The sequence below is a fragment of the Gymnogyps californianus genome, chromosome 1, assembly GCF_018139145.2.
Source record: "Gymnogyps californianus isolate 813 chromosome 1, ASM1813914v2, whole genome shotgun sequence".
Lineage (NCBI taxonomy): Eukaryota > Metazoa > Chordata > Aves > Accipitriformes > Cathartidae > Gymnogyps > Gymnogyps californianus.
Window position 1 is genome coordinate 25,318,082 of NC_059471.1, and position 15,370 is coordinate 25,333,451.

Consider the following 15,370-nt stretch of genomic DNA (forward strand, 5'->3'; position numbering starts at 1 on the left):
CAGGCCCAAGTTTTAAAATGGTAAGTTTGTTACTTAACAAACTACTTTTGTTCATCTGCTTAATTACTTTTTACGGCAAGGAATAACTTAACTGAAAGCTTAAGCGTAAGCCCAAGCCCATGCTTAAACGCATTGCTGAGGTAGGGCACAATTCCTAACATTTTCTCCTCGGGATAACAAGAAATCCTATGGAAGTTTAATGACCTAATAATAAAAAGAGCTTAGGGCCCTTTCAGAGATACTACATGTCTTCACGCCTCCTTGATCTCTTCGGGAGCTGAAAGTATCTAAAAGCCTACTGGACTGAGTCCTACCTGCTTAAGTCTGACCTCATCCAAAAAGGATTTGTTTTCACTGGTACTTGCGAAAGCCTGCAGAATCTGTCAGAGCACTTGCTGGAAGCTGGCATGCGTTAGTAAAAACAGTATCTCTAGGGGCTGGAAAAACTGGGCAGGTTATAAGGAGTTATCACAGAAGTTGCAATTAAGTTAAGCATGACATTGATAGACACAAGAGTAGTAGCACATCACTCAAATTATTAAAAAGTCAAGGCTAGTCATAAATATAGGTAACCAAAGAGAATACCAAAGGAATTAATGGTCAAATTCAGAGATTACTCTGAAGAACAGCAGGTGCTGAGTGGAGAGAATGGCCACACATGACTAACTGTAGACCCACAAACTTTAGAAAATGGCAGAGGAACAGGTCACTCTGTGGTGCTGAGTAGAACAAAGGGACTCGATGGGTAAGCACTGGGCAGGATATTGCTGCAGCAGCTTTCACAGACTCAGTCATGTTCAAAGGCAGTGCTGACAAAGCAGTACAAGGTGAATTTGCTAATTCATGGCAATCTGCAAATAAAACTGATTCATGAGTGTCTATGAGAGTAACGTAACTATTTTGGATAAACAGGTAACATGGTACTAACTGCTGTGCTCTCTCTTTGCCCCCACTAGGTTTATGTGAACTTTATGAGAAACTTGAATGTCTAGGTTAATGAAACTATTACCTGCATTATGACTTTCTGACTACGTGAAAAAATGTGAACACAGAGCTGATAAAATATGAATGTCACATGAACTTTTCGTCTAATTGTGTTTTTTTCACAGAAATCATATAAGTAAAAAAATTAGGCTGACACATTTCAGACTACTCATATGGATACCTGTGTTTTATTACTTTAAGAAATCCTACTTTCAAATAATATCATTTGTGCCTGATGCTTCATTTATTAGCACTACTACACAAAGAATCAAAATGAGAGTTTCTCTATTATATACATATTCTGTATGTAATTCTGTATATACATATTCTGTGTATACATAAAGCCACACACATAGATGGAGCTTGCAAATTCACAGTGCTACATAGATTATAGGCAACCCATTGATTTATAATGAGGCTGCAAGTCCGGGATGACACCAAGACAAACAACCTAAGGACCATATGTTCCCCCGACACAGAAAAGCGGCCTCTTTTTGCTGGCCATCTGTAGAGGTCAAGAGGCCGGATGCACGCTGATGAACCTGGTCACAGGCAGGGCAGGCAGGCCATGCGTGCCTGAAGGGCCCTTTTCTGTCAGCCCCTTGCCGCTTCCTTCCCTGCCTGATCACCCTCCGGCAGCCGGCTGCCGGGGCGTTGGGCCATCCCTCCGGGAGCTCACCTCAGATCTCACCTCTCTGCTCTAACATGCCTTCTGCTGGGGCGTTGGGCCATCCCCACGGCAGCTCACCTCAGATCCCACCTCCGTGATCTAACATGCCTTCTGCCGGCCCTGCTGCGGGAGGTCAGCCTGCCACCAGCACACCCCTGCCGCCACCACCTGCATGAAGTACCTGCGTGCGATTAGTAAAAAATAATGAGTTTGCCACAAATAGCAAGAGATCCGCTGCCACAAAGCAGGCAGCAGCGGTCCCCAGCGCTGGCACTATCCCTGCCGGGCCTGGTGTTACCTGTCCCTGCCGGGTGCATCCCCAGCGCCATGACTGGGTTTCACCAGCGGCCCTGTACACGCACAAGAGCACAAGCCCCCGCGACGGCCAGCCCTCAACAAATGCAGTGCCAGCTGCTGCCCCCGGGAGCGGGAGCACGAGCTTTGCAGCATCACGCACAAAACCTGCCCGGGCACAGAGGGAAAAATTGTCACTTGCGAAGGGAAAAAAACCCGAAAGCTGGCGGGGCACCGAGCGGGCGGCAGCCGCCCTCCCCAGCCCCGCCGGGTCGGGGCAGGCCGAGGCGCGCCCGTCGGGCTTCACCCGGGGAGCCGTGGGGGCGGGGCAGCAGCGCGCTTCCGCTCCCTCCGCGGACGCCACTGAAGCTTGTCCGTCGGCGGCCGCCGTATCGGCCGCTCCTCCCGCCGCTACGGGCCGGGGCTAGCGGCGGGCGGCGCGCGCTTTTCAACCGCCATGAGCCTGTGGGTGGACAAGTACCGGCCCGGCTCCCTCGGCAGGCTGGACTACCACCGCGAGCAGGCGGCGCAGCTCCGCAATCTGGTGAGGGGGCGCCCGGGCCCGCTGTGCGGCGCTCGGCGGCCTCCCTGGCGGGCTCTGCCGGGTGCCGCTGCGGCCTCCAGCCGTGGCGGCGGGGGCCGCCTGAGGCGAGCCCGTCATCGGGTCCTCTCCTCCCCGCAGCGAGGATCTTCCAAGAGTCGGGATTCCGCGGCCCGTAAAGCCGCTCCTGCGGGTCTGCAGGGCCGGGGCTGGGAGGTTTCCCTCGGTGCAGGCCCTAGCCTTCGGAGGTGCTTTTCTACCGGGCGCCGCCGGTGGGAAAGTGGTCCGCTGGCAGCGTGTCCCGCTCGGGAGCATGGCCTGTAGGCTAAGTAAAAGGCTGCGAGGAAATTAGTGGCTTGGCTTCTTCAGGAGTGATGTGCATCTGTGCTTCCTGCTGGTTTTAGCTGAGAACGATCAGTGTCTCTGAGAATAGGGCTTACCGTGTTTACTTAAAGTTAGCTGAAGTTTTTTAAGGTGAACAGCTGGGAATAAAAGTCGGGACTATGTAATTGCTTGGATGTAAAAGGACTGCTTCCCCTGCCAGATGTGCTGATTTCTCTTCGCTAGACCGCTGGATTCGTCCACTCTCTCAGTATTTCTCTATGACTATCTAACTAATGTAAATTCTGACTGTGGGGTTTGGTCAGATGTTCTCCAGGTCATGCTTTTTAGCTTTTCAAGAAACAAACTCCTAACTTCATTTAAGTACAGGCTACAATTACTCATTTGCCCATATTCAAGGCTTGCAAATGAAACAACAAAGTAATTATATATATGCATATAAATCGTATGTATGTATAGCTGCTTTAAACTTTGTTTAAATCCTTTTTACTGTGTGTTTATTGCAGCTGTCACTCTAGAAACCCTGCAAAGCATGTAAATGCTGGGGTGGGTTTTTTGGTTGGTTTTGGGGTTTGTTTTGTTGGTTTTATTTTTGAGGGTGTTTGGAGTTAAGTGAGTTACATATGGTCTTCAGAAAAATATGATGTTCTATAGGAAATTCTGCTGTAGAAATGGAATTCAGCAGTTCTAATTCTAGGTACTATGTTGTGACTGAGCTGGAAAAGTCATTTCATGTAAACTTGGGTGAGAATGGAAGGATGAATATTCTCTTATAAGGAAAATGTTGTTGTAGCTAACTAATCTTGTTGCTTTGTCTTCAGGTTCAGTGTGGTGACTTCCCTCATCTGTTGGTGTATGGACCATCAGGAGCTGGAAAAAAGACAAGAATAATGTGTTTGTTAAGGGAATTATATGGTGCAGGAGTGGAAAAACTGAGGATTGAGCATCAGAGTATAACGGTAAAAAAATAAATCTCCCATCTGCTGCAAAGTAATGTGGATATTTACATACTGATGTATTTCTGTTGTGAGGCCTTTATATTTATTTGAGTTTTAAAAATAATTTTTTTTGCACTCAGTATCTTCAAGCTCTTTTATGTAATTAATCAAACTAGTTTGGTTACATGAACAAATACTTTTGCCAGATGTTCTTGTTCCTTGCGTCTTCATGGGTGGGAGGATGTGGGGTTTTTTGTTGTTTTCTGTGGCTGGTTCGTTGTTTTTGTGGGTTGGTTTTTTTTGTTGTGTTGTTTTGTTTTTTTTTTTACAGGTCAGTTTGGACAATAGCATGTGTTGTGATAGACTAGCTCTCAATTAGATGTGTAGAATTTCATTTGTGTGTAAAAATAACCCTTATTTTTAAAAATATTAGCACTGCTTTTTGCATATATGCAAGTTTTAACTTGTTTTCTCATTCTCATAGTGACAATTGCAGCATTGGCAAAAAAAATCAATTTAAATTCTATCTGCCTTGGGTTTACGCATTTAATTGTTTATTATTAAAAGGTTATTATCCATTCAAAATCCTTGTTATGGAAGGCTTAATCAGCAAAAGGTTATCAAACTTTATTGATAAGTATGTTATTTAATGCTTGCTTTTTAATTCTCGGTGGTGGAACAAATACAATACTTGGGCTGGATGATAGAAATACAGGATATATTTAACTGTTCAGACCCGAATTCAGTGGTGATATAAATACTAGTGTTTTCTTTAAACAAAGTATAGACTTGAAATCCTTTGCCAAGAGAAGTAACTAGCCTCTTCAGGCTTGTCCAGAGGTTTTCCCTCCAAAACTTTTGTTTGGAGGGACAAAGTATCACTTATTTTGAACAGCTGATTCCAATAATAAGATTTCTTGTTACAAAACTCAGTAACTGGAGTATGCAGTAATACGCACTATGTGTTGCTATAGTAATCATTACTGTTGTTATTCTACAGGCTGGATGATGTGTCAGTACTCCTTTTCTCCTTTGGGGATGGGGTTTGAGGGGTAGGAGGTGCGTAAGTCTAGTGTATCAGCAGTTCTTTGATCTCTGAGACTTTTGGTTTGCCTGTGATCCAGCCGGTTGTAATCTGTAAGATAAATTTTTGCATCAGATTTTTAGAACACTCTCTGAAATTTAATATGCTTACTTTCTACATAGGCACCTTCTAAAAAGAAAATTGAAATTAGCACCATTGCAAGTAATTATCACCTTGAAGTTAACCCAAGGTAAGTGTACAGTAAAAATGTCCCACTTCAGATATAAGCTGCTGGCTTCAACCTGGGTATATAAGGGCCTGATTGCCCAATTTATTGCCTGAGCAAATTAGATAATGGTTTATGGGTTTGGACTGCAAATGGGACCAGGGAGAGGATTTTTAATTGAACAGCTGTAAATGAACAAAAATTTAGATTGCTGTATACTAAAGACAGTAATGGTCTGCTTAACTAGCCACATAAGCATGCTGATGTTGAGGACTGCATAACAGAAACAATTCTGGATTCATAGATTTAACCATTTAAGTTGAAAATGAGAACTTTTATTGGAACCAACACCCCCATATTGTTAGTTCTCTCACAAATACAAAAATAAAGTGATTTGAAAGTAAGCGAGGTTTACCCAGTAACTCTTAAAGTAAAGAGTTGAGAGCACAGAAAAGAACACCACCACAAAATACTGGGAATCCTGTCATAAGCGAGGTCAGATGTTGATTTAAAAGACAGAAGCTATAATGGTGTACTGTATGTCTTCTTTGACAGTTGTGAAATTGCTGGTGATAGTTCACTGACCCAAAGTAAATACTTGTATTTACCTGAAACCCTTTAATGTTGCTTTAAATCACATAAGAGTAAATGTCATTGTGCACTGGGAGGCTTTGGTTATGTTGGCTTTGTTGTCTGGGTTGCAATTATAAGACAGTGTGTATCCTGAGGTAACTTTTAGCTTTGCGCTTATTGCTAAACCTTTTCTCGTGTTGCTCTGCATTTTAGAAGCTATTCTCATGTACCATGTCTCCTTTAAAAGCTTGTTCTGCAGCTAATCTCTGTGTATTGACTAGTGAATATCTACTGGTATTCTAATACAGACCCAAATAATTAAAGCTGAGACTTTTATTGGTAATTAACTGTTTGAATATGTCATTTTGGTGATATAAAATGTGTGACCATTCAATCTTCTGCTCTGATAACCTAATACTACTAATACTTCTTCTATTACTCTCCCTAGAGTACTTTTAGCTTGAAACATATAAAATAATTGTATTTTACTTCAAATATAAAAATCCTGAAAGTGTAGCACTGCTGTATTGGTTATTGTATATAACAGTAGTGCTGAGTTTTGATTAAGAATTAATATATTGATTCATAGGCTTTAAGTGATCAAGCAGTTGTCATGTTTATGTCTGACCAGACAGTGAACCTGCGTGTGCTGTGCTATAGTCTGTGAAGTTTGATTGAATTATAATACTATGAAACCATGTTGTGCATCTTGAGTAACATGGAACATGATAAATGGCTAAGAGGGAAGGGAAATTAACTTCTGGGAAGGACTCTGCAGACATTGAATTTATTATGGAACTTTATTAGATAGAACTGTTCTTTTTCCTCCAAAAAGAGGATATTGTCTGAATTCTAAAGCGTTGTCTGCTGGTCACTTGACTAGCTTGGGTAGATGCTCTAAAATGGGTTCTCCTGAGTAAGTGGGTAGTGAAAGAATAAGGAACAATAAATGTTTGTGTGGTAACTGCCTTTGTTCATTGTTTTCCTGGAATGTTTGGTATGGTCACATAATATCAAGGATAATCTTTCACCATGAAATGATAACTCTGGGTTCTTTGTTACTGCAGAGAATAATTTATCTTTAAATATTAAGAAACTATTTTAATCACTTTCCATTTCCAAAAACTGGCCTGGCTCATAAGTAGAACCAGCTTGTTTCATTTTGCTTTTTGTTTTTTGTGCTGTAATCAAAGGTCTGCTCCCTTGCTGAAGGACAGATCTCTGCAGTCAAAGTCAGCATAGCCTATAGAGCAGATTGTGAACTGTTGAGCTAATATGCTTCTGTCTGTTCTGCTGTCCTCTCCTTGGCAAGAATGGGGAAGATCTGGTTGAGTGGTGACTAGAACAGGACAGACAAATGCTTTTTCATTTGCTTGCCAGTGAAATATTGCAGAGCTACTGCTGCCTCTGTGAAGGCAATAGTCTGGGGATGCTAAAGAGTGTGAGGTTTTTTCCTCCTCTTCTTTGCTGTCATGGTTTAACTCCAGCTGGCAACTAAGCACCACACAGCTGATCGCTCACTCCCTGCTGGTGGGATGGGGAAGAGAATCAGAAGGGTAAAAGTGAGAAAACTCGTGGGTTGGGATAAAGACAGTTTAATAGGTAAAGCAAAAGCCGCACGTGCAAGCAAAGCAAAACAAGGAGTTCATTCACTACTTCCCATCAGCAGGCAGGTGTTCAGCCATCTCCAGGAAAGCAGGGCTCCATCATGCGTAACAGTTACTTGGGAAGACAAACGCCATCACTCTGAACGTCCCCCCCTTCCTTCTTCTTCCCCCAGCTTTATATGCTGAGCGTGACGTCATATGGTCTGGAATGTCCCTTTGGTCAGTTGGGGTCAGCTGTCCCGGCTGTGTCCCCTCCCAGCTTCCTGTGCACCCCCAGCCTACTCACTGGTGGGGTGGGGTGAGAAGCAGCAAAGGTCTTGACTCTGTGTAAGCACTGCTCAGCAGTAACAAAAACATCCCTGTATTATCAACACTGTTTTCAGCACAAATCCAAAACATAGCCCCATACTAGCTACTGTGAAGAAAATTAACTCTATCCCAGCCAAAACCAGCACATTTGCTTTTTCAGTAATCTAGCTTGCAAGTCAATCCCCAGTGGTTGTCAAGTCGGAGTCAAACTAGCTGAGCTACTAACCTAGGGACTGAGGAAGCTGTGCAGTGCTACTGTAGGGGATAGTGAGGAGAAGAGGCAGGAGGAGATCTAGTATTTCCCCATGTTTTCCTGCCTTCTAAGAGGAAAAAAAGCTAACCATCTATGCTGTAATAGTATATCAGTATCAGTCTTTTACTAGTAACTCTTTGTAACTTCAGTGTGTCTGCCATTCAAGTTTACATTAAGCGTGTAGGTTGTTCATAGCATGACATCTAGTTTTCAGGGGAAAAAAACTTATGCATTTACATCAGTCCTTTGAGTCAGGCATCCTATTATGTGGTTAATTTTTCTTCCCATAATGGCTAAAAATGTTCACATTGTGTGTCTTCGCTCAAGTCATAGGTAACAAAAGTTTAGAGTTCGCGTACGAGAAAAATAAGTTCTATTTTAATGAATTAATAAAACATTTGACAATGGTTTCACTACTTCCCAATACAGTGCCCCTAATCCTGCTGTGCCTGCATAAGCTCTGAGTTGTTTTTATTATTGGGAAGCTAACTTTCAACAAAGTATGTGTGTTGAGCGTAATTCTAACCTCAACAGCTTCTGAATTCGTTTGGCATTCTTGTTCAGTCAGTTCATCACGGGGCTGCTTAGGAGGATGTATTTTATATGCAATATAAAGTTGTTTTAAAACAAGTTTTATTCAAACTCCTGGTACAGTGATGCGGGAAACAATGACCGTGTAGTAATTCAGGAACTCTTGAAGACAGTAGCACAATCCCAACAGCTTGAGACAAGTACTCAACGAGATTTTAAAGGTGAGTAAAACCAGTTAAAACCAGTCAAAGTACTTTTTAAACTTGTTTTTCAGAGATTTCAGCTGACTGTTTTGTTTGTACCTGTATATTGCATGAGGGCACACATGAACCTTTCCCAAATTAAACAACCTCCCATTTTTCTTCCACTATGGAAATATCTTGAGTGGTTAAATACTCAGTATGAGGTTGTCTCTTGTGTTGGTTTCTTAGGAGGACAAGATGTAGTTGAATGACTGTGGCTGGGCAGAGGGAGCCCAGATTCCTGCTGTCTTTTTCCCAAGTCTGTCATTGAAATGCACTGTAACTTAATTTCATTATCTACAGTAGCAGTTGAGTTATGAGCTACTGAGGCTTAATATTGAGTTGAGGGGCAGGATAACCTTATGGCAAACAGTGCTGTGTAGGTTAGGTGTTAGCCGCTTATTTGTAGCGTTTTGGGGGATGAGCTATCTTAGGCACAAAGTTTAGAAGAATTTTATCCATAGTGTACGGAAGGACACTGGGTAAGAAAATGAAGAAGGCTTTCATTGAGTTTTCATGACACATGTTTTTACAACTGGCTTATTTTTTCCTCCCCATGACTAAATTGAAAGCAAAATCAGAACTATATAACAAGAGATTAAAGGAGAGAGGAAATCTTGACAGATAGAGTAGAGCAGAAAGTAGTTGAAAATGGTCATGGATTTAGTACTTTGTCTCTTTTCCTCACTGCTCTCAGGAAATACTATATTTCACCTAAGCTGTTAGACAGTAATTGGCCCTACCAGTTATTGATGTATATATCCTTACAGCTGCAGTCATACCATGCACCTCAAAGTATCTGGTAAGCTGTCTGGTCTCCTTAAGCTGCATATATAAGGAGAAGAGAAATGGGAGAAGTTATGAGCTGATTTGTTCCTCCAGGCTGTTCTCACTGGACCATTCAAAGTACTGAGATGAGCCATCTATGAGTTACCTGTGGAGGAACCTGCAGAAGGTAGCTGGTTAGGTTAGCTGCTTCATATTAGGTGTCTCCTGATTGTTCTGAAGCATTTTTGAAATATGTTTTTCTTTAAAAGACCATGGAAAGGCGCTGCAGCTACAATAACAAGGCAGCTTTCTACTACTCCTTTGTTAAGCTAAGACACTGGCTTTTTAAATATAAAAAGGGAGGAGTCTTCAAGAAATTTTTGCTTTTTGCTATGTCCTTATGCCATAAATTCTTTTGCATTTCTTACTTAAAAATTCCTTTAAAAAGTTACTGTACTAATTATCAAAGTGAAAGCTTCTACACCTACCTGGATTCTTTCCTGGCACTGAAGTATTGCAGGCCCTGCTATGAAGAAATTGACGTTCCAGGACATGAATATAGGGTGTGAAGGAGCAGAAGATTATAGAGTCAGAAAGGTACACAGGTTGTCTTAATCTTTATTTTCCTGCCTGTGGAACCATGCTGCCTTTTTCTGCTTGTATCATTTATTTTGGTATTATCGCTTGTATGTCAAAGTACTCATTTGCTTAGAAAGATTTGATATTAATAAAAAACCCCACTATTTTTAATCCTTTTTCAGTGGTGCTGTTAACAGAAGTCGACAAACTCACTAAAGACGCTCAGCATGCTTTGCGAAGAACAATGGAGAAGTACATGGCGACCTGCAGGTTGATCCTGTGCTGCAACTCCATGTCAAAAATTATAGGACCTATTCAAAGCAGATGCCTGGCTGTACGGGTGCCTGCTCCCAGCGTTGAAGATGTATGTTGAAACAGAAGCAAAAATAAGTTATTTAAAACTTCTTACTAGATAAGTTCTTGCCGTGGACTTATGAAATATTTTACGTCCACAAAGTGACCTAGTTTTTCTTTGTGGTGGGTGACTTGTCAAGCATGTGTTATGAAAGACTGGTCCATCTCTGGTCCAGAAAGGTTTCAAACAGGAGAATCTGTAGGTGCTAAACTGTTCGCTAAGTGTTGCTCTCCCTGCTATCTGTTTTCCATCTAGATCTGCCACGTCTTGTCCAGTGTGTGTAAGAAAGAAGGCCTGACTCTTCCTCAGGAACTGGCTCAAAGGCTTGCAGAGAAATCTGGCAGGAATCTTCGGAAAGCTCTACTTATGTGTGAGTCCTGCAGAGTACAACAGTAAGTCACTGCTAAAAATTAATGTAAATTATACTCTCAGACACATAAATGAACTTACTTCTGAGGCCTTGTTGGAATAGGTGACAGTTTGCTTTGATTTTAATTTTTTAAAATATTGTTATTATGTAGGTATCCTTTTACTGCTGATCAAGACATTCCTGAGATGGACTGGGAAGTTTATTTGAGAGAAACTGCAAATGCTATTGTCGGTCAACAGACGCCACAAAGGTAGGTGAATACACTTGCTTGCAGCTATAAATTATGTTTCTGGTGTACTCTCGAACCTGAAAAAAAAGTTATATTTAAAAACGTGGCATCTTTAGTTATATGTCATTTTCTGGCATTTCTACTGGAGCTGGTACTTTGCAGCCAGAGGAAGTGAGCTTTAAAATTACTAGAGGATGCTGAATGAGCTTCAGGAACTGAAAGAATTGTTGGTTTTCTCTATTGAACCTTTGTAATCAAAAGTGAGCATAAGCTTAGTTGCATGTTGTGCTGTCTGTCTTTTTGGGAGGGGTGTTGGGGTTTTTTTTGTTGTTTTATTTAAGGCTTCTGTTTCACCATCTTTAGCATAACGCACCTTTGTAAAAGAACTGGAAATGAGAAATCATCACTTTTTTTAAGCACATTAGGAGATGCCACCTTTATCCATCTTGGTGTCATATACACAGCCTGATCCTTTTAGTCTGTTCCATATGTTAAATGAGATATCACTTAAATTCTTGTATTTAATTTAAATGCTTGTAGCCTCTGACCTCCTGATATCAAAAGTTGAGAATTGATAACTGTCAGTTTCTGCCACCTAATCATTTTACTCCCTCTTGTAAACAATGAAGACAGAAAACCAGTGTAAACGAATCTTGCGGCTCTAATCAATTTTGTGGTGTTTCTTCACTAATCTTAAGCATGAATAATAATTTAGATATGAAGAGGAATTAAAAGGAGACAAGCCTGAGACAAATTCTAATAGCCTTGTAGCTTCTAGATTAACTGAGACTATTGTAACTAGAGTAGATGTAATTTATCTTACTGTTTTGAGTAAAAGGTGGTACGTAGCATATGAATTGAAACTGACTTGTGCAGTGCTTTTGGGTTTAAAATAACACACAAAACCAAAAACAACAGAGGAAAACTTTGCTTGGGTTGACTTTTTTTTTTTTTCCCCCTGCAGTGTATTTCACAAATAGTGAAAACACATTAGTATGCTTTGGGGACATACTTCTGATATTTTGTGGTGTCTTTCCAACAGGCTTCTAGAGGTCCGTGGACGGCTTTATGAACTCCTGACACACTGCATTCCTCCTGAGATTATAATGAAGGTAATTCAGCTGTCTAGCTCTTAATGTGTTTATAAATATTAACATTACGACAGTCTCCATTTGAGTTTAAACAAACAAACAAAAAAACCACAGCACACCAAAACATCACAAATTATCCAAATATTGATGAAAAGCTGTGTCCTTTCCAAATAGATGTGAGTGACCAAAAGATACTTTTCTCTTGTGTTTCTTTCCACTGGAGTAACCAAAATAGTCCAGGTTATCGCTGAAGCAGTACTTAAAGACTTTGTTCCTGCAAACACTGATACATAGCATTCACTTCTCAGGACCCTCAGTTGATATACTAGACTGTTTAGTTAGGTTCATGCCTAAATACATTTGGTTTTGATGTTTTGTAGATTTTGGGGGCAGGAAGATTCTATTCTCTAATTCGGAAAATATAAGTGTCTAGTTTATTTTTGTCGCAGGCTTCCTTGTTCACACCTCTGTTGAATGGTTTACTAAAACTTGTTCTGTGATCACAGAACAGCAGCATCATAGCTGAGTAAAAACAAAGGAGGACATGCTTTGTCCTCCTGAAGAGTTCTCAGGCCAGTTTCTGTATTGAAGCATAGACATATTTTACCGGCTAATTTTGATATGGTTTGTTTTCTTTTGTAAAAGTTTTGTTGTTATAAGTTCAATATTTGCTATGTCCTAGTAAAGAGGTTTGCTGAAGGATGCTAGACCAGCAGGTCTCTTCAAAGACAGAAGTCATCTTGGGAGAAAACAAACAAATGGGATGTGCATGTTTTCATTTTTGGCAGGATGAAAGGATGCTGCAGACAACTAGAGCAGAACAAAGATAAAAGCTAACGTTTGCAGCTTACCTTAGGTGGACTTTGCCATCAGATATAATTACAAGATAATAAGTTTCTTTTCACGTCAACTGATTTCTGCTTTCTGACAGTTTTGGTAGTTAGACTTTTCTTTAACCTTCCTTTCTTACGGTAGGTTGGTGGATCTTGCATTGCCCTGTTTGAGGACTGTTGTCATCACGCCAGAGGTGGATGTTCTCTACCCACTCCCTCTCCATAAACTTGAAATGGTCTAGAGATACTTCTCACTTAATCCTGACCGTTTCAGTAGAGATGGATTTGCAATGGTTTTATTGCTGTCTCGGATCTAAAATAATGCATTTTTGGTCTTTGTAATGAGTGAAGTATTGTTGTAAAGTATCTTGTGTGTGTCTGCACATACATATGTACATAAATATAAACAGATACACTTAAATTTTAAATAATCCCTTGTTATTTATTAATGTTGTTTCTCTTTGTGCTTGATGCTGTCGTGATAGGAAGTAAGTGATTTTAATACACTAGGGCCATGTGCCTGCATGCAGTAGAGATTATAGTATTTGGAGATGAGGTTAATTTATTTGCTTTGTTAAGGCATAAGTAGTTCCAGTATATGATTTTTTCCCATCTAAGAACACAATAGTTAACATCTATTTTGACATGAGGAATTTATCTTGAAAGTAAGTTCTGAAGAGACATGGTTCCATGAATCTGGTTCTGTCAAATAGGTGGTGTAATGATTCTTGAATGTCTTTTCTGTTGGATTCATGAATGAACTATTGGTCATAGCTTGGCTATTTTCAGAGAAATGAGGTTATCCTCTTAACAAAAAATATGTAATTTTTCAAATGCTGTTCCTGTTTCTTCCCCTTTTAGGGCCTTCTGACAGAACTTCTAAATAACTGTGATGGACAACTGAAAGGAGAAGTTGCACAGATGGCAGCGTTCTATGAACACCGCCTGCAACTGGGCAGCAAAGCCATTTATCATCTGGAAGCATTTGTTGCAAAGTTTATGGCAATTTACAAGAAGTTTATGGAGGATGGACTAGATGACATGATGTTCTAACTCTGATGCCCAAAGTCGTACACAGAATGTTGTGTCATGATGCCAATAATATTGCAAATGTTGTCTACTTGTCCATGCTTGATTGCATGTGGATCTAGTTCAAAGTCAAATGTTTTATTTTGCTATTAATATAAAACAGTGAACTAAAGTACAATGTTTGTTCAGTTTTAGAAACCAGATGGATTGTTTGACAGCCACAAATCCATCCATAGCCACAGATCCATACAAAATACATTAGCCTTTCAGAAAGACAACAAGTTGCCTTGGAAGAAGTACAAGATCATAGTTGCTTTGCAGTATTTGTAAGCTGACATTAAGAAAAGAGAACATGGATGCTGCATGCTTGCTTTTTGATTGTTCATGGGCAAGGCTGTAAGCAAAAGGTGGTTTTTCCATGTTGTGGTAAGTTCCAGTTTGAGCATGTATGTTCTGCCTACTGATTTATATATCTTGCTGTTTGTCTGGCTTCTTTTATTTTAGCCACATTGTTTTCTGTGGTGTGCTGACACAATGTTTTCTGACTCTTGTTTGTAAGCAGTTGCATTGAAATTGTGGATGAGCAATACCTTTGTGTTGCTTGTAAATCAGTTTGACAATGTGGAACTTTGTGGGGTTTTTTTTTTGTTTGGTTTTTTTTTTTTAGAAGGAATATGCCTATATAAAGCAAGGCCACTTGCTGGCTGACACTTTCAAGTTCACCTCAACATACATAATGCTGTTCAGGTAAAGATTATTCCTTTGACTGTGGTTTAACCAAGGGTAAGGGTTCAACTTTTAACAAATATCCTTTCACCTCTTAAATTGATATGTGACGTTTTTAAAATGGCAAAATAAATTGTAGAAATGTGAACAACAAATGAAATGCTGAATTAGTGTTTTACACTGTCTGTGACTACCTAGGTATGTGCATTCATTTGCTTTGATGTAGACTGTCTTTCAGAAAGGTGGGATATACCCCCCCATTGTAAGACTAAAATGAGCCACTGAAGTTTAAAAAACAAAAAAAACCCAACAACAACAAAAAAACCCCAAAACCAACTCCCCAAAACAATAAAAAACTCAACCAACACCACCTGCAAGTCATGCTGCAAGTCTTTCACACATTATCTCTATGTACTATGGTACCCTAAAAATGACTGAATTCATGCCCTTTGTTACTTCACTCTGCTAATTTAGGCTATTACTAGATAGTATTTAAAGATAAAGTGAATTAAATACTGTTTCCCATCCTCCTCCCCCCTCCCCTTTTTATTTTTTAAGCAGGGAAGGGTTTAGTATTTGGGAGTGTTTTGTGTCAGAGCTAGTTATGTGTAATGGCAGTGTTTGGGAAGCTAGGGCCCTCCCTCTAGTAATTGATAAAGAGGATCTCACTAGTTACTACTAACTGTCATCCCCTCTAAAGTGTAAAAAAGGCAGCATTAATCCTTAAAAGAGGTAGTGTCACTGCCATTCTCAGGAACTTGACCATCCCGTGTGTGGTGTTAATGCACATTCATTGTCAGTAAGATGGTGCTGGCCTCCTTCATGCTCAGCTGCTCTCCTTGAAACTGAAGAAGTC

The 15,370-nt window shown here is 40.5% G+C and overlaps 1 protein-coding gene across 1 annotated transcript; it reads left to right on the forward strand.

Annotated features, from left to right (window-relative positions):
- Positions 1–2,405: 2,405 nt before the first annotated feature.
- RFC3 (replication factor C subunit 3) lies at positions 2,406–14,833 on the forward strand. Its single transcript, XM_050900967.1, has 9 exons — positions 2,406–2,492; positions 3,653–3,790; positions 4,976–5,043; positions 8,416–8,513; positions 10,064–10,245; positions 10,492–10,628; positions 10,758–10,856; positions 11,878–11,947; positions 13,621–14,833. Exons 1-9 carry the CDS (start codon positions 2,406–2,408, stop codon positions 13,810–13,812), a joined length of 1,071 nt encoding a protein of 356 aa, XP_050756924.1. The 3' UTR covers positions 13,813–14,833.
- Positions 14,834–15,370: the final 537 nt, after the last annotated feature.